General features: G+C 45.1%; 1 protein-coding gene across 1 annotated transcript in view; it reads right to left on the reverse strand.

Moving 5' to 3' along the window:
- The window catches only part of LOC308097434 (sodium/potassium-transporting ATPase subunit beta-1-interacting protein 3-like), a gene marked incomplete at its 3' end in the record, with an annotated part of 40,345 nt that extends 20,835 nt beyond the window's left edge, over positions 1 to 19,510 (reverse strand). Inside the window, exon 1 of the mRNA XM_080445193.1 lies at positions 19,420 to 19,510. Coding sequence (XP_080301319.1) covers positions 19,420 to 19,473 — 54 coding nt within the window. The 5' untranslated portion in view covers positions 19,474 to 19,510. The remainder of the gene's footprint in view (positions 1 to 19,419) is intronic.
- Positions 19,511 to 19,765: the final 255 nt, after the last annotated feature.

Genomic DNA, 19,765 nt, shown 5'->3' on the forward strand with positions numbered 1-19,765 from the left:
GTATAGTCCAGCCTGTTGGGAGAACAGAGTAGTGGAGGTTGGTATAGGCTATACTAGCATGGAACAGGCTGGACTAGGCTAGACTAGAGTGTACTAGGCTCTACCAGACTCTAATACTCTCTATTAGGCTTTACTAGTCCCTTGTCAGCCCTTTAGATACTCAGACCATAGGGACTAAACACTGTGTACACGGGCCATAGCTTGTGTGTTCACGAGCAATAGTTTTGCAAGAGCCTTTGTAGGCCAAAGTAAAGTACTGGCTTCTATAGCCTAATAGAGCCCAGTAAAGCCTAGCAAAGCCTACTAGAGCTTAAAACAGCCTATTAGAGACCAGTAGAGTCTAGTACAGTACAGTACAGTACAGTACAGTACAGTACAGTACAGTACAGTACAGTACAGTACAGTACAGTACAGTACAGCCTAGTGCACCCAAGACTAGTATAGTCCAGCCTTTTGGGAGAACAGAGTAGGGGAGGTTGGTATAGGCTATACTAGCATGGAACAGGCTGGACTAGGCTAGACTAGAGTGTACTAGGCTGTACCAGACTCTAATACTCTCTATTAGGCTTTACTAGTCCCTTGTCAGCCCTTTAGATACTCAGACCATAGGGACTAAACACTGTGTACACGGGCCATAGCTTGTGTGTTCACGAGCAATAGTTTTGCAAGAGCCTTTGTAGGCCAAAGTAAAGTACTGCCTTCTATAGCCTAATAGAGCCCAGTAAAGCCTAGCAAAGCCTACTAGAGCTTAAAACAGCCTATTAGAGACCAGTAGAGTCTAGTACAGTACAGTACAGTACAGCCTAGTGCACCCAAGACTAGTATAGTCCAGCCTGTTGGGAGAACAGAGTAGTGGAGGTTGGTATAGGCTATACTAGCATGGAACAGGCTGGACTAGGCTAGACTAGAGTGTACTAGGCTCTACCAGACTCTAATACTCTCTATTAGGCTTTACTAGTCCCTTGTCAGCCCTTTAGATACTCAGACCATAGGGACTAAACACTGTGTACACGGGCCATAGCTTGTGTGTTCACGAGCAATAGTTTTGCAAGAGCCTTTGTAGGCCAAAGTAAAGTACTGGCTTCTATAGCCTAATAGAGCCCAGTAAAGCCTAGCAAAGCCTACTAGAGCTTAAAACAGCCTATTAGAGACCAGTAGAGTCTAGTACAGTACAGTACAGTACAGCCTAGTGCACCCAAGACTAGTATAGTCCAGCCTGTTGGGAGAACAGAGTAGTGGAGGTTGGTATAGGCTATACTAGCATGGAACAGGTTGGACTAGGCTAGACTAGAGTGTACTAGGCTGTACCAGACTCTAATACTCTCTATTAGGCTTTACTAGTCCCTTGTCAGCCCTTTAGATACTCAGACCATAGGGACTAAACACTGTGTACACGGGCCATAGCTTGTGTGTTCACGAGCAATAGTTTTGCAAGAGCCTTTGTAGGCCAAAGTAAAGTACTGCCTTCTATAGCCTAATAGAGCCCAGTAAAGCCTAGCAAAGCCTACTAGAGCTTAAAACAGCCTATTAGAGACCAGTAGAGTCTAGTACATTACAGTACAGTACAGTACAGTACAGTACAGTACAGTACAGTACAGTACAGTACAGTACAGTACAGTACAGTACAGTACAGTACAGTACAGCCTAGTGCACCCAAGACTAGTATAGTCCAGCCTTTTGGGAGAACAGAGTAGGGGAGGTTGGTATAGGCTATACTAGCATGGAACAGGCTGGACTAGGCTAGACTAGAGTGTACTAGGCTGTACCAGACTCTAATACTCTCTATTAGGCTTTACTAGTCCCTTGTCAGCCCTTTAGATACTCAGACCATAGGGACTAAACACTGTGTACACGGGCCATAGCTTGTGTGTTCACGAGCAATAGTTTTGCAAGAGCCTTTGTAGGCCAAAGTAAAGTACTGGCTTCTATAGCCTAATAGAGCCCAGTAAAGCCTAGCAAAGCCTACTAGAGCTTAAAACAGCCTATTAGAGACCAGTAGAGTCTAGTACAGTACAGTACAGTACAGCCTAGTGCACCCAAGACTAGTATAGTCCAGCCTGTTGGGAGAACAGAGTAGTGGAGGTTGGTATAGGCTATACTAGCATGGAACAGGCTGGACTAGGCTAGACTAGAGTGTACTAGGCTGTACCAGACTCTAATACTCTCTATTAGGCTTTACTAGTCCCTTGTCAGCCCTTTAGATACTCAGACCATAGGGACTAAACACTGTGTACACGGGCCATAGCTTGTGTGTTCACGAGCAATAGTTTTGCAAGAGCCTTTGTAGGCCAAAGTAAAGTACTGGCTTCTATAGCCTAATAGAGCCCAGTAAAGCCTAGCAAAGCCTACTAGAGCTTAAAACAGCCTATTAGAGACCAGTAGAGTCTAGTACAGTACAGTACAGTACAGCCTAGTGCACCCAAGACTAGTATAGTCCAGCCTGTTGGGAGAACAGAGTAGTGGAGGTTGGTATAGGCTATACTAGCATGGAACAGGCTGGACTAGGCTAGACTAGAGTGTACTAGGCTGTACCAGACTCTAATACTCTCTAGTAGGCTTTACTAGTCCCTTGTCAGCCCTTTAGATACTCAGACCATAGGGACTAAACACTGTGTACACGGGCCATAGCTTGTGTGTTCACGAGCAATAGTTTTGCAAGAGCCTTTGTAGACCAAAGTAAAGTACTGCCTTCTATAGCCTAATAGAGCCCAGTAAAGCCTAGCAAAGCCTACTAGAGCTTAAAACAGCCTATTAGAGACCAGTAGAGTCTAGTACAGTACAGTACAGTACAGTACAGTACAGTACAGTACAGTACAGTACAGTACAGTACAGCCTAGTGCACCCAAGACTAGTATAGTCCAGCCTTTTGAGAGAACAGAGTAGGGGAGGTTGGTATAGGCTATACTAGCATGGAACAGGCTGGACTAGGCTAGACTAGAGTGTACTAGGCTGTACCAGACTCTAATACTCTCTATTAGGCTTTACTAGTCCCTTGTCAGCCCTTTAGATACTCAGACCATAGGGACTAAACACTGTGTACACGGGCCATAGCTTGTGTGTTCACGAGCAATAGTTTTTCAAGAGCCTTTGTAGGCCAAAGTAAAGTACTGGCTTCTATAGCCTAATAGAGCCCAGTAAAGCCTAGCAAAGCCTACTAGAGCTTAAAACAGCCTATTAGAGACCAGTAGAGTCTAGTACAGTACAGTACAGTACAGCCTAGTGCACCCAAGACTAGTATAGTCCAGCCTGTTGGGAGAACAGAGTAGTGGAGGTTGGTATAGGCTATACTAGCATGGAACAGGCTGGACTAGGCTAGACTAGAGTGTACTAGGCTGTACCAGACTCTAATACTCTCTATTAGGCTTTACTAGTCCCTTGTCAGCCCTTTAGATACTCAGACCATAGGGACTAAACACTGTGTACACGGGCCATAGCTTGTGTGTTCACGAGCAATAGTTTTGCAAGAGCCTTTGTAGGCCAAAGTAAAGTACTGCCTTCTATAGCCTAATAGAGCCCAGTAAAGCCTAGCAAAGCCTACTAGAGCTTAAAACAGCCTATTAGAGACCAGTAGAGTCTAGTACAGTACAGTACAGTACAGCCTAGTGCACCCAAGACTAGTATAGTCCAGCCTGTTGGGAGAACAGAGTAGGGGAGGTTGGTATAGGCTATACTAGCATGGAACAGGCTGGACTAGGCTAGACTAGAGTGTACTAGGCTGTACCAGACTCTAATACTCTCTATTAGGCTTTACTAGTCCCTTGTCAGCCCTTTAGATACTCAGACCATAGGGAATAAACACTGTGTACACGGGCCATAGCTTGTGTGTTCACGAGCAATAGTTTTGCAAGAGCCTTTGTAGGCCAAAGTAAAGTACTGGCTTCTATAGCCTAATAGAGCCCAGTAAAGCCTAGCAAAGCCTACTAGAGCTTAAAACAGCCTATTAGAGACCAGTAGAGTCTAGTACAGTACAGTACAGTACAGCCTAGTGCACCCAAGACTAGTATAGTCCAGCCTGTTGGGAGAACAGAGTAGGGGAGGTTGGTATAGGCTATACTAGCATGGAACAGGCTGGACTAGGCTAGACTAGAGTGTACTAGGCTGTACCAGACTCTAATACTCTCTATTAGGCTTTACTAGTCCCTTGTCAGCCCTTTAGATACTCAGACCATAGGGAATAAACACTGTGTACACGGGCCATAGCTTGTGTGTTCACGAGCAATAGTTTTGCAAGAGCCTTTGTAGGCCAAAGTAAAGTACTGGCTTCTATAGCCTAATAGAGCCCAGTAAAGCCTAGCAAAGCCTACTAGAGCTTAAAACAGCCTATTAGAGACCAGTAGAGTCTAGTACAGTACAGTACAGTACAGCCTAGTGCACCAAGACTAGTATAGTCCAGCCTGTTGGGAGAACAGAGTAGGGCAGGTTGGTATAGGCTATACTAGCATGGAACAGGCTGGACTAGGCTAGACTAGAGTGTACTAGGCTGTACCAGACTCTAATACTCTCTATTAGGCTTTACTAGTCCCTTGTCAGCCCTTTAGATACTCAGACCATAGGGACTAAACACTGTGTACACGGGCCATAGCTTGTGTGTTCACGAGCAATAGTTTTGCAAGAGCCTTTGTAGGCCAAAGTAAAGTACTGCCTTCTATAGCCTAATAGAGCCCAGTAAAGCCTAGCAAAGCCTACTAGAGCTTAAAACAGCCTATTAGAGACCAGTAGAGTCTAGTACAGTACAGTACAGTACAGCCTAGTGCACCCAAGACTAGTATAGTCCAGCCTGTTGGGAGAACAGAGTAGTGGAGGTTGGTATAGGCTATACTAGCATGGAACAGGCTGGACTAGGCTAGACTAGAGTGTACTAGGCTGTACCAGACTCTAATACTCTCTAGTAGGCTTTACTAGTCCCTTGTCAGCCCTTTAGATACTCAGACGATAGGGACTAAACACTGTGTACACGGGCCATAGCTTGTGTGTTCACGAGCAATAGTTTTGCAAGAGCCTTTGTAGACCAAAGTAAAGTACTGCCTTCTATAGCCTAATAGAGCCCAGTAAAGCCTAGCAAAGCCTACTAGAGCTTAAAACAGCCTATTAGAGACCAGTAGAGTCTAGTACAGTACAGTACAGTACAGTACAGTACAGTACAGTACAGCCTAGTGCACCCAAGACTAGTATAGTCCAGCCTTTTGGGAGAACAGAGTAGGGGAGGTTGGTATAGGCTATACTAGCATGGAACAGGCTGGACTAGGCTAGACTAGAGTGTACTAGGCTGTACCAGACTCTAATACTCTCTATTAGGCTTTACTAGTCCCTTGTCAGCCCTTTAGATACTCAGACCATAGGGACTAAACACTGTGTACACGGGCCATAGCTTGTGTGTTCACGAGCAATAGTTTTGCAAGAGCCTTTGTAGGCCAAAGTAAAGTACTGGCTTCTATAGCCTAATAGAGCCCAGTAAAGCCTAGCAAAGCCTACTAGAGCTTAAAACAGCCTATTAGAGACCAGTAGAGTCTAGTACAGTACAGTACAGTACAGCCTAGTGCACCCAAGACTAGTATAGTCCAGCCTGTTGGGAGAATAGAGTAGTGGAGGTTGGTATAGGCTATACTAGCATGGAACAGGCTGGACTAGGCTAGACTAGAGTGTACTAGGCTGTACCAGACTCTAATACTCTCTATTAGGCTTTACTAGTCCCTTGTCAGCCCTTTAGATACTCAGACCATAGGGACTAAACACTGTGTACACGGGCCATAGCTTGTGTGTTCACGAGCAATAGTTTTGCAAGAGCCTTTGTAGGCCAAAGTAAAGTACTGCCTTCTATAGCCTAATAGAGCCCAGTAAAGCCTAGCAAAGCCTACTAGAGCTGAAAACAGCCTATTAGAGACCAGTAGAGTCTAGTACAGTACAATACAGTACAGCCTAGTGCACCCAAGACTAGTATAGTCCAGCCTGTTGGGAGAACAGAGTAGGGGAGGTTGGTATAGGCTATACTAGCATGGAACAGGCTGGACTAGGCTAGACTAGAGTGTACTAGGCTGTACCAGACTCTAATACTCTCTATTAGGCTTTACTAGTCCCTTGTCAGCCCTTTAGATACTCAGACCATAGGGAATAAACACTGTGTACACGGGCCATAGCTTGTGTGTTCACGAGCAATAGTTTTGCAAGAGCCTTTGTAGGCCAAAGTAAAGTACTGGCTTCTATAGCCTAATAGAGCCCAGTAAAGCCTAGCAAAGCCTACTAGAGCTTAAAACAGCCTATTAGAGACCAGTAGAGTCTAGTACAGTACAGTACAGTACAGCCTAGTGCACCCAAGACTAGTATAGTCCAGCCTGTTGGGAGAACAGAGTAGTGGAGGTTGGTATAGGCTATACTAGCATGGAACAGGCTGGACTAGGCTAGACTAGAGTGTACTAGGCTGTACCAGACTCTAATACTCTCTATTAGGCTTTACTAGTCCCTTGTCAGCCCTTTAGATACTCAGACCATAGGGACTAAACACTGTGTACACGGGCCATAGCTTGTGTGTTCACGAGCAATAGTTTTGCAAGAGCCTTTGTAGGCCAAAGTAAAGTACTGCCTTCTATAGCCTAATAGAGCCCAGTAAAGCCTAGCAAAGCCTACTAGAGCTTAAAACAGCCTATTAGAGACCAGTAGAGTCTAGTACAGTACAGTACAGTACAGCCTAGTGCACCCAAGACTAGTATAGTCCAGCCTGTTGGGAGAACAGAGTAGGGGAGGTTGGTATAGGCTATACTAGCATGGAACAGGCTGGACTAGGCTAGACTAGAGTGTACTAGGCTGTACCAGACTCTAATACTCTCTATTAGGCTTTACTAGTCCCTTGTCAGCCCTTTAGATACTCAGACCATAGGGAATAAACACTGTGTACACGGGCCATAGCTTGTGTGTTCACGAGCAATAGTTTTGCAAGAGCCTTTGTAGGCCAATGTAAAGTACTGGCTTCTATAGCCTAATAGAGCCCAGTAAAGCCTAGCAAAGCCTACTAGAGCTTAAAACAGCCTATTAGAGACCAGTAGAGTCTAGTACAGTACAGTACAGTACAGCCTAGTGCACCCAAGACTAGTATAGTCCAGCCTGTTGGGAGAACAGAGTAGTGGAGGTTGGTATAGGCTATACTAGCATGGAACAGGCTGGACTAGGCTAGACTAGAGTGTACTAGGCTGTACCAGACTCTAATACTCTCTATTAGGCTTTACTAGTCCCTTGTCAGCCCTTTAGATACTCAGACCATAGGGACTAAACACTGTGTACACGGGCCATAGCTTGTGTGTTCACGAGCAATAGTTTTGCAAGAGCCTTTGTAGGCCAAAGTAAAGTACTGGCTTCTATAGCCTAATAGAGCCCAGTAAAGCCTAGCAAAGCCTACTAGAGCTTAAAACAGCCTATTAGAGACCAGTAGAGTCTAGTACAGTACAGTACAGTACAGCCTAGTGCACCCAAGACTAGTATAGTCCAGCCTGTTGGGAGAACAGAGTAGTGGAGGTTGGTATAGGCTATACTAGCATGGAACAGGCTGGACTAGGCTAGACTAGAGTGTACTAGGCTGTACCAGACTCTAATACTCTCTATTAGGCTTTACTAGTCCCTTGTCAGCCCTTTAGATACTCAGACCATAGGGACTAAACACTGTGTACACGGGCCATAGCTTGTGTGTTCACGAGCAATAGTTTTGCAAGAGCCTTTTATAGGCCAAAGTAAAGTACTGCCTTCTATAGCCTAATAGAGCCCAGTAAAGCCTAGCAAAGCCTACTAGAGCTTAAAACAGCCTATTAGAGATCAGTAGAGTCTAGTACAGTACAGTACAGTACAGCCTAGTGCACCCAAGACTAGTATAGTCCAGCCTGTTGGGAGAACAGCGTAGGGGAGGTTGGTATAGGCTATACTAGCATGGAACAGGCTGGACTAGGCTAGACTAGAGTGTACTAGGCTGTACCAGACTCTAATACTCTCTATTAGGCTTTACTAGTCCCTTGTCAGCCCTTTAGATACTCAGACCATAGGGACTAAACACTGTGTACACGGGCCATAGCTTGTGTGTTCACGAGCAATAGTTTTGCAAGAGCCTTTGTAGGCCAAAGTAAAGTACTGGCTTCTATAGCCTAATAGAGCTCAGTAAAGCCTAGCAAAGCCTACTAGAGCTTAAAACAGCCTATTAGAGACCAGTAGAGTCTAGTACAGTACAGTACAGCCTAGTGCACCCAAGACTAGTATAGTCCAGCCTGTTGGGAGAACAGAGTAGTGGAGGTTGGTATAGGCTATACTAGCATGGAACAGGCTGGACTAGGCTAGACTAGAGTGTACTAGGCTGTACCAGACTCTAATACTCTCTAATAGGCTTTACTAGTCCCTTGTCAGCCCTTTAGATACTCAGACCATAGGGACTAAACACTGTGTACACGGGCAATAGCTTGTGTGTTCACGAGCAATAGTTTTGCAAGAGCCTTTGTAGGCCAAAGTAAAGTACTGGCTTCTATAGCCTAATAGAGCCCAGTAAAGCCTAGCAAAGCCTACTAGAGCTTAAAACAGCCTATTAGAGACCAGTAGAGTCTAGTACAGTACAGTACAGTACAGCCTAGTGCACCCAAGACTAGTATAGTCCAGCCTGTTGGGAGAACAGAGTAGTGGAGGTTGGTATAGGCTATACTAGCATGGAACAGGCTGGACTAGGCTAGACTAGAGTGTACTAGGCTGTACCAGACTCTAATACTCTCTATTAGGCTTTACTAGTCCCTTGTCAGCCCTATAGATACTCAGACCATAGGGACTAAACACTGTGTACACGGGCCATAGCTTGTGTGTTCACGAGCAATAGTTTTGCAAGAGCCTTTGTAGGCCAAAGTAAAGTACTGGCTTCTATAGCCTAATAGAGCCCAGTAAAGCCTAGCAAAGCCTACTAGAGCTTAAAACAGCCTATTAGAGACCAGTAGAGTCTAGTACAGTACAGTACAGTACAGCCTAGTGCACCCAAGACTAGTATAGTCCAGCCTGTTGGGAGAACAGAGTAGTGGAGGTTGGTATAGGCTATACTAGCATGGAACAGGCTGGACTAGGCTAGACTAGAGTGTACTAGGCTGTACCAGACTCTAATACTCTCTATTAGGCTTTACTAGTCCCTTGTCAGCCCTTTAGATACTCAGACCATAGGGACTAAACACTGTGTACACGGGCCATAGCTTGTGTGTTCACGAGCAATAGTTTTGCAAGAGCCTTTGTAGGCCAAAGTAAAGTACTGGCTTCTATAGCCTAATAGAGCCCAGTAAAGCCTAGCAAAGCCTACTAGAGCTTAAAACAGCCTATTAGAGACCAGTAGAGTCTAGTACAGTACAGTACAGTACAGCCTAGTGCACCCAAGACTAGTATGGTCCAGCCTGTTGGGAGAACAGAGTAGGGGAGGTTGGTATAGGCTATACTAGCATGGAACAGGCTGGACTAGGCTAGACTAGAGTGTACTAGGCTGTACCAGACTCTAATACTCTCTATTAGGCTTTACTAGTCCCTTGTCAGCCCTTTAGATACTCAGACCATAGGGACTAAACACTGTGTACACGGGCCATAGCTTGTGTGTTCATGAGCAATAGTTTTGCAAGAGCCTTTGTAGGCCAAAGTAAAGTACTGCCTTCTATAGCCTAATAGAGCCCAGTAAAGCCTAGCAAAGCCTACTAGAGCTTAAAACAGCCTATTAGAGACCAGTAGAGTCTAGAACAGTACATTACAGTACAGCCTAGTGCACCCAAGACTAGTATAGTCCAGCCTGTTGGGAGAATAGAGTAGTGGAGGTTGGTATAGGCTATACTAGCATGGAACAGGCTGGACTAGGCTAGACTAGAGTGTACTAGGCTGTACCAGACTCTAATACTCTCTATTAGGCTTTACTAGTCCCTTGTCAGCCCTTTAGATACTCAGACCATAGGGACTAAACACTGTGTACACGGGCCATAGCTTGTGTGTTCACGAGCAATAGTTTTGCAAGAGCCTTTGTAGGCCAAAGTAAAGTACTGGCTTCTATAGCCTAATAGAGCCCAGTAAAGCCTAGCAAAGCCTACTAGAGCTTAAAACAGCCTATTAGAGACCAGTAGAGTCTAGTACAGTACAGTACAGTACAGCCTAGTGCACCCAAGACTAGTATAGTCCAGCCTGTTGGGAGAACAGAGTAGTGGAGGTTGGTATAGGCTATACTAGCATGGAACAGGCTGGACTAGGCTAGACTAGAGTGTACTAGGCTGTACCAGACTCTAATACTCTCTATTAGGCTTTACTAGTCCCTTGTCAGCCCTTTAGATACTCAGACCATAGGGACTAAACACTGTGTACACGGGCCATAGCTTGTGTGTTCACGAGCAATAGTTTTGCAAGAGCCTTTGTAGGCCAAAGTAAAGTACTGGCTTCTATAGCCTAATATAGCCCAGTAAAGCCTAGCAAAGCCTACTAGAGCTTAAAACAGCCTATTAGAGACCAGTAGAGTCTAGTACAGTACAGTACAGTACAGCCTAGTGCACCCAAGACTAGTATAGTCCAGCCTGTTGGGAGAACAGAGTAGTGGAGGTTGGTATAGGCTATACTAGCATGGAACAGGCTGGACTAGGCTAGACTAGAGTGTACTAGGCTGTACCAGACTCTAATACTCTCTATTAGGCTTTACTAGTCCCTTGTCAGCCCTTTAGATACTCAGACCATAGGGACTAAACACTGTGTACACGGGCCATAGCTTGTGTGTTCACGAGCAATAGTTTTGCAAGAGCCTTTGTAGGCCAAAGTAAAGTACTGCCTTCTATAGCCTAATAGAGCCCAGTAAAGCCTAGCAAAGCCTACTAGAGCTTAAAACAGCCTATTAGAGACCAGTAGAGTCTAGTACAGTACAGTACAGTACAGCCTAGTGCACCCAAGACTAGTATAGTCCAGCCTGTTGGGAGAACAGAGTAGTGGAGGTTGGTATAGGCTATACTAGCATGGAACAGGCTGGACTAGGCTAGACTAGAGTGTACTAGGCTGTACCAGACTCTAATACTCTCTATTAGGCTTTACTAGTCCCTTGTCAGCCCTTTAGATACTCAGACCATAGGGACTAAACACTGTGTACACGGGCCATAGCTTGTGTGTTCACGAGCAATAGTTTTGCAAGAGCCTTTGTAGGCCAAAGTAAAGTACTGGCTTCTATAGCCTAATAGAGCCCAGTAAAGCCTAGCAAAGCCTACTAGAGCTTAAAACAGCCTATTAGAGACCAGTAGAGTCTAGTACAGTACAGTACAGTACAGCCTAGTGCACCCAAGACTAGTATAGTCCAGCCTGTTGGGAGAACAGAGTAGTGGAGGTTGGTATAGGCTATACTAGCATGGAACAGGCTGGACTAGGCTAGACTAGAGTGTACTAGGCTGTACCAGACTCTAATACTCTCTATTAGGCTTTACTAGTCCCTTGTCAGCCCTTTAGATACTCAGACCATAGGGACTAAACACTGTGTACACGGGCCATAGCTTGTGTGTTCACGAGCAATAGTTTTGCAAGAGCCTTTGTAGGCCAAAGTAAAGTACTGGCTTCTATAGCCTAATAGAGCCCAGTAAAGCCTAGCAAAGCCTACTAGAGCTTAAAACAGCCTATTAGAGACCAGTAGAGTCTAGTACAGTACAGTACAGTACAGCCTAGTGCACCCAAGACTAGTATAGTCCAGCCTGTTGGGAGAACAGAGTAGTGGAGGTTGGTGTAGGCTATACTAGCATGGAACAGGCTGGACTAGGCTAGACTAGAGTGTACTAGGCTGTACCAGACTCTAATACTCTCTATTAGGCTTTACTAGTCCCTTGTCAGCCCTTTAGATACTCAGACCATAGGGACTAAACACTGTGTACACGGGCCATAGCTTGTGTGTTCACGAGCAATAGTTTTGCAAGAGCCTTTGTAGGCCAAAGTAAAGTACTGGCTTCTATAGCCTAATAGAGCCCAGTAAAGCCTAGCAAAGCCTACTAGAGCTTACAACAGCCTATTAGAGACCAGTAGAGTCTAGTACAGTACAGTACAGTACAGCCTAGTGCACCCAAGACTAGTATAGTCCAGCCTGTTGGGAGAACAGAGTAGTGGAGGTTGGTATAGGCTATACTAGCATGGAACAGGCTGGACTAGGCTAGACTAGAGTGTACTAGGCTGTACCAGACTCTAATACTCTCTATTAGGCTTTACTAGTCCCTTGTCAGCCCTTTAGATACTCAGACCATAGGGACTAAACACTGTGTACACGGGCCATAGCTTGTGTGTTCACGAGCAATAGTTTTGCAAGAGCCTTTGTAGGCCAAAGTAAAGTACTGCCTTCTATAGCCTAATAGAGCCCAGTAAAGCCTAGCAAAGCCTACTAGAGCTTAAAACAGCCTATTAGAGACCAGTAGAGTCTAGTACAGTACAGTACAGTACAGCCTAGTGCACCCAAGACTAGTATAGTCCAGCCTGTTGGGAGAACAGAGTAGTGGAGGTTGGTATAGGCTATACTAGCATGGAACAGGCTGGACTAGGCTAGACTAGAGTGTACTAGGCTGTACCAGACTCTAATACTCTCTATTAGGCTTTACTAGTCCCTTGTCAGCCCTTTAGATACTCAGACCATAGGGACTAAACACTGTGTACACGGGCCATAGCTTGTGTGTTCACGAGCAATAGTTTTGCAAGAGCCTTTGTAGGCCAAAGTAAAGTACTGCCTTCTATAGCCTAATAGAGCCCAGTAAAGCCTAGCAAAGCCTACTAGAGCTTAAAACAGCCTATTAGAGACCAGTAGAGTCTAGTACAGTACAGTACAGTACAGTACAGTACAGCCTAGTGCACCCAAGACTAGTATAGTCCAGCCTGTTGGGAGAACAGAGTAGTGGAGGTTGGTATAGGCTATACTAGCATGGAACAGGCTGGACTAGGCTAGACTAGAGTGTACTAGGCTGTACCAGACTCTAATACTCTCTATTAGGCTTTACTAGTCCCTTGTCAGCCCTTTAGATACTCAGACCATAGGGACTAAACACTGTGTACACGGGCCATAGCTTGTGTGTTCACGAGCAATAGTTTTGCAAGAGCCTTTGTAGGCCAAAGTAAAGTACTGCCTTCTATAGCCTAATAGATTCCAGTAAAGCCTAGCAAAGCCTACTAGAGCTTAAAACAGCCTATTAGAGACCAGTAGAGTCTAGTACAGTACAGTACAGTACAGCCTAGTGCACCCAAGACTAGTATAGTCCAGCCTGTTGGGAGAAATGAGTAGGGGAGGTTGGTATAGGCTATACTAGCATGGAACAGGCTGGACTAGGCTAGACTAGAGTGTACTAGGCTGTACCAGACTCTAATACTCTCTATTAGGCTTTACTAGTCCCTTGTCAGCCCTTTAGATACTCAGACCATAGGGACTAAACACTGTGTACACGGGCCATAGCTTGTGTGTTCACGGGCAATAGTTTTGCAAGAGCCTTTGTAGGCCAAAGTAAAGTACTGGCTTCTATAGCCTAATAGAGCCCAGTAAAGCCTAGCAAAGCCTACTAGAGCTTAAAACAGCCTATTAGAGACCAGTAGAGTCTAGTACAGTACAGTACAGTACAGCCTAGTGCACCCAAGACTAGTATAGTCCAGCATGTTGGGAGAACAGAGTAGTGGAGGTTGGTATAGGCTATACTAGCATGGAACAGGCTGGACTAGGCTAGACTAGAGTGTACTAGGCTGTACCAGACTCTAATACTCTCTATTAGGCTTTACTAGTCCCTTGTCAGCCCTTTAGATACTCAGACCATAGGGACTAAACACTGTGTACACGGGCCATAGCTTGTGTGTTCACGAGCAATAGTTTTGCAAGAGCCTTTGTAGGCCAAAGTAAAGTACTGGCTTCTATAGCCTAATAGAGCCCAGTAAAGCCTAGCAAAGCCTACTAGAGCTTAAAACAGCCTATTAGAGACCAGTAGAGTCTAGTACAGTACAGTACAGTACAGCCTAGTGCACCCAAGACTAGTATAGTCCAGCCTGTTGGGAGAACAGAGTAGTGGAGGTTGGTATAGGCTATACTAGCATGGAACAGGCTGGACTAGGCTAGACTAGAGTGTACTAGGCTGTACCAGACTCTAATACTCTCTATTAGGCTTTACTAGTCCCTTGTCAGCCCTTTAGATACTCAGACCATAGGGACTAAACACTGTGTACACGGGCCATAGCTTGTGTGTTCACGAGCAATAGTTTTGCAAGAGCCTTTGTAGGCCAAAGTAAAGTACTGGCTTCTATAGCCTAATAGAGCCCAGTAAAGCCTAGCAAAGCCTACTAGAGCTTAAAACAGCCTATTAGAGACCAGTAGAGTCTAGTACAGTACAGTACAGTACAGCCTAGTGCACCCAAGACTAGTATAGTCCAGCCTGTTGGGAGAACAGAGTAGTGGAGGTTGGTATAGGCTATACTAGCATGGAACAGGCTGGACTAGGCTAGACTAGAGTGTACTAGGCTGTACCAGACTCTAATACTCTCTAAGGCTTTACTAGTCCCTTGTCAGCCCTTTAGATACTCAGACCATAGGGACTAAACACTGTGTACACGGGCCATAGCTTGTGTGTTCACGAGCAATAGTTTTGCAAGAGCCCTTGTAGGCCAAAGTAAAGTACTGCCTTCTATAGCCTAATAGAGCCCAGTAAAGCCTAGCAAAGCCTACTAGAGCTTAAAACAGCCTATTAGAGACCAGTAGAGTCTAGTACAGTACAGTACAGTACAGCCTAGTGCACCCAAGACTAGTATAGTCCAGCCTGTTGGGAGAACAGAGTAGTGGAGGTTGGTATAGGCTATACTAGCATGGAACAGGCTGGACTAGGCTAGACTAGAGTGTACTAGGCTGTACCAGACTCTAATACTCTCTATTAGGCTTTACTAGTCCCTTGTCAGCCCTTTAGATACTCAGACCATAGGGACTAAACACTGTGTACACGGGCCATAGCTTGTGTGTTCACGAGCAATAGTTTTGCAAGAGCCTTTGTAGGCCAAAGTAAAGTACTGCCTTCTATAGCCTAATAGATTCCAGTAAAGCCTAGCAAAGCCTACTAGAGCTTAAAACAGCCTATTAGAGACCAGTAGAGTCTAGTACAGTACAGTACAGTACAGCCTAGTGCACCCAAGACTAGTATAGTCCAGCCTGTTGGGAGAAATGAGTAGGGGAGGTTGGTATAGGCTATACTAGCATGGAACAGGCTGGACTAGGCTAGACTAGAGTGTACTAGGCTGTACCAGACTCTAATACTCTCTATTAGGCTTTACTAGTCCCTTGTCAGCCCTTTAGATACTCAGACCATAGGGACTAAACACTGTGTACACGGGCCATAGCTTGTGTGTTCACGGGCAATAGTTTTGCAAGAGCCTTTGTAGGCCAAAGTAAAGTACTGGCTTCTATAGCCTAATAGAGCCCAGTAAAGCCTAGCAAAGCCTACTAGAGCTTAAAACAGCCTATTAGAGACCAGTAGAGTCTAGTACAGTACAGTACAGTACAGCCTAGTGCACCCAAGACTAGTATAGTCCAGCATGTTGGGAGAACAGAGTAGTGGAGGTTGGTATAGGCTATACTAGCATGGAACAGGCTGGACTAGGCTAGACTAGAGTGTACTAGGCTGTACCAGACTCTAATACTCTCTATTAGGCTTTACTAGTCCCTTGTCAGCCCTTTAGATACTCAGACCATAGGGACTAAACACTGTGTACACGGGCCATAGCTTGTGTGTTCACGAGCAATAGTTTTGCAAGAGCCTTTGTAGGCCAAAGTAAAGTACTGGCTTCTATAGCCTAATAGAGCCCAGTAAAGCCTAGCAAAGCCTACTAGAGCTTAAAACAGCCTATTAGAGACCAGTAGAGTCTAGTACAGTACAGTACAGTACAGCCTAGTGCACCCAAGACTAGTATAGTCCAGCCTGTTGGGAGAACAGAGTAGTGGAGGTTGGTATAGGCTATACTAGCATGGAACAGGCTGGACTAGGCTAGACTAGAGTGTACTAGGCTGTACCAGACTCTAATACTCTCTATTAGGCTTTACTAGTCCCTTGTCAGCCCTTTAGATACTCAGACCATAGGGACTAAACACTGTGTACACGGGCCATAGCTTGTGTGTTCACGAGCAATAGTTTTGCAAGAGCCTTTGTAGGCCAAAGTAAAGTACTGGCTTCTATAGCCTAATAGAGCCCAGTAAAGCCTAGCAAAGCCTACTAGAGCTTAAAACAGCCTATTAGAGACCAGTAGAGTCTAGTACAGTACAGTACAGTACAGCCTAGTGCACCCAAGACTAGTATAGTCCAGCCTGTTGGGAGAACAGAGTAGTGGAGGTTGGTATAGGCTATACTAGCATGGAACAGGCTGGACTAGGCTAGACTAGAGTGTACTAGGCTGTACCAGACTCTAATACTCTCTAAGGCTTTACTAGTCCCTTGTCAGCCCTTTAGATACTCAGACCATAGGGACTAAACACTGTGTACACGGGCCATAGCTTGTGTGTTCACGAGCAATAGTTTTGCAAGAGCCCTTGTAGGCCAAAGTAAAGTACTGCCTTCTATAGCCTAATAGAGCCCAGTAAAGCCTAGCAAAGCCTACTAGAGCTTAAAACAGCCTATTAGAGACCAGTAGAGTCTAGTACAGTACAGTACAGTACAGCCTAGTGCACCCAAGACTAGTATAGTCCAGCCTGTTGGGAGAACAGAGTAGTGGAGGTTGGTATAGGCTATACTAGCATGGAACAGGCTGGACTAGGCTAGACTAGAGTGTACTAGGCTGTACCAGACTCTAATACTCTCTATTAGGCTTTACTAGTCCCTTGTCAGCCCTTTAGATACTCAGACCATAGGGACTAAACACTGTGTACACGGGCCATAGCTTGTGTGTTCACGAGCAATAGTTTTGCAAGAGCCTTTGTAGGCCAAAGTAAAGTACTGCCTTCTATAGCCTAATAGAGCCCAGTAAAGCCTAGCAAAGCCTACTAGAGCTTAAAACAGCCTATTAGAGACCAGTAGAGTCTAGTACAGTACAGTACAGTACAGTACAGCCTAGTGCACCCAAGACTAGTATAGTCCAGCCTGTTGGGAGAACAGAGTAGTGGAGGTTGGTATAGGCTATACTAGCATGGAACAGGCTGGACTAGGCTAGACTAGAGTGTACTAGGCTGTACCAGACTCTAATACTCTCTATTAGGCTTTACTAGTCCCTTGTCAGCCCTGTAGATACTCAGACCATAGGGACTAACCACTGTGTACACGGGCCATAGCTTGTGTGTTCACGAGCAATAGTTTTGCATGAGCCTTTGTAGGCCACAGTAAAGTACTGCCTTCTATAGCAGGGTTATAATAGGCTGGACTAGGCTGGACTAGGCTGGACTAGGCTGTAATAGGCTGGACTAGGCTGTACTAGGCGGGACTAGGCGGGAATTGGCGAGAAACAGCGTCCCGGGAGGTCACATGATGGTAAACGCCATTTACCATAGCATAGTATGGGAGGTGTACACAATGTACACAGCCCATAGTTCTAATAGTAGGCCGTTTCCCATAGAACAGTGTGGGAGGTGTACACAGTTCACTTCTAATAGTTTTGGCTCATATTCTGCCACCCTGCCACCCCCCCTGTGGAATTATGCTTGAACTGCAAGATAGGACCCTAAAACGTAAACAAAGGGAAAAACATCCGTGTGGGTAAAGACCGATGGGCGAACAAGTGGTGTTCACGCGCAGAGGGGGGCCCAGAGGACATGTAGAGTCCGCCCCCTGAATTTTCACGCCCCCACAGGCCGCAGAGTGGGGCCTGGAAATTTGGACTGTTCACCGGCCATAGCCGCTATGGCCGGTGAACACAAAAACCTATAAGGGTAATAATAATAATAATAATAATAATAATAATAATAATAATAATAATAATACTTATTTATATAGCCAATCAATGAAAACAGTTGGCCAGATCATGTAGCCTGGCTAGGTTATGACTTTTACAGGGGCCAGTTTTGAATTGCAGCCTCCTACAGGTATTTTTTTTAGTGCAGTAGGGTTTTACACTCCTTTACAACTTTTGGTAGGGCATTCCACATTTTTGTTGCATAGCAGGAGAATTCAGGAGTTAAACCCCTTGTTTGTGCCAAATCTGGGTTTGACGTGATCAGTGGAGCTGCCTCTGGTGCCTCTGGTGTTGTGATTGGGACCCCCCCAGATCACAGTAATGTGACAATTTAACGACTTTTAAGACCTTTTTAATACCTAAAAGGAAAAAGAAAATAAATGAAAAATGACCATTAGAATTACGGCGTTGTGAGCTTGTAGATCGGCTATTTTCACGATGTTTATCTGTGGAACTGAGTAAAACTAAATGTAATGCTTCAACTCCTACATTCCAAGTGCTTGTCAGGGTGGGGGGTCCCCAGTTCAAATATGATTATTTTGGGGGGTCGCGGCCTGAAAAGGTTGAGAACCACTGCTTTAGTAAACAGAAAGTACATTTTCAGGTCGGGACTCGGGATGCCAATTTTATCCAATCAGCAGAGCGAACTGATACACAAGTGACATTGGAAGTGATGACACAAAGAAGTGAGCAGACAAAATATTGTAAGTCATAGTAAAACTATCAAATTGAATGGCTTCTCTCTCCTGATTGGATGAAATTGGCAACCTATACCTGAAAATGTATTTTGTGTTTCTTAAAGAGATGGAGAGACAGGGAGACTCCTGTTACTGAACCAGCGCTCTATCAGAATATAGATCTTCAACAAAAACGTTTTTGTTTTAACCAAAGAATATCAGTGACACTAACATGAACAAATAGATTGTTGTTCATAATATGACCAACACAGAGCAACACATATTATGTGTTGTCATGGGAACAGAGAGTCATGGGGGACAAAGGGGGTCAAGGCGGGGGGGGTGGCAGGGTGGGACAGAGGACAGAGTAGCTGATGATGAAGCCCCCCCCCCCACGCCCCCAGGGTAGAAGAATGGAGGGGGAGGGGGAGGAGGGGGACTCTTTCATGTTCTAGCTTTGACTACAAACGTCTTTGAAAACAAAGTCAGACTCTGCTGACTTTGTTTTTTTAAACTCCATTCTACGCTGGGGAGGGGAGACTAGATACCACATTCATAATATAACCTTTCCAGTTCTCAAAATGAGTGTTGTGAATAAATAAATAAATACATAAATAAATAAATATGCTGCTGGCTACTGATGGAAAATAAGACGATGAAACTAACAAAAATTAGCCTAATTTCTTAACGTAGCCTATCACTTTAATCACGTTTTTTGTTTAACGGAAAATAATAATAATATGTTTTTCGCTATGTTTTTAGCAAATGTCGAAGAAAAAAAAACTAGTCGCCTCAAGTTTTATTATTTTTCTTGTACATTTGCAGATGTTTGTTTATAGGCTGCAAGATGAAAGATAATCAGATCAAAGCATCTCACCAGCTGCAGAGTACAGAGGAAGATGAGCGAGCATCGTCCCGTACAGCAACCCATCTTTTCTCTGTCAGCCTGGTCCTGTTCTTCTTCTTGTTGTTGTGTTCTGGTCTGGTAACCGTCCACTGATGCTGTGTGTGTGTGTGATTCTAAACACACTGAATGAACATCACATTAACACTGAGAGGCTGAGGCTGAAGTGAAGACCTATAGCTGCTTCCATTGCAGGACGTGCGGACCAGGGACTGTGTGTGTGGGGACGGGACGCACAGCGGTCGCACTTTGCAGGATGAATTTAAAAGGAAAACACTTCACACACAGTAAACACACGACGTCTCTCTCCTGTGTGCAT

This window comes from Gymnoscopelus braueri, assembly GCF_963280865.1.
Source record: "Gymnoscopelus braueri genome assembly, chromosome: 12".
Classification (NCBI taxonomy): Eukaryota; Metazoa; Chordata; class Actinopteri; order Myctophiformes; family Myctophidae; genus Gymnoscopelus; species Gymnoscopelus braueri.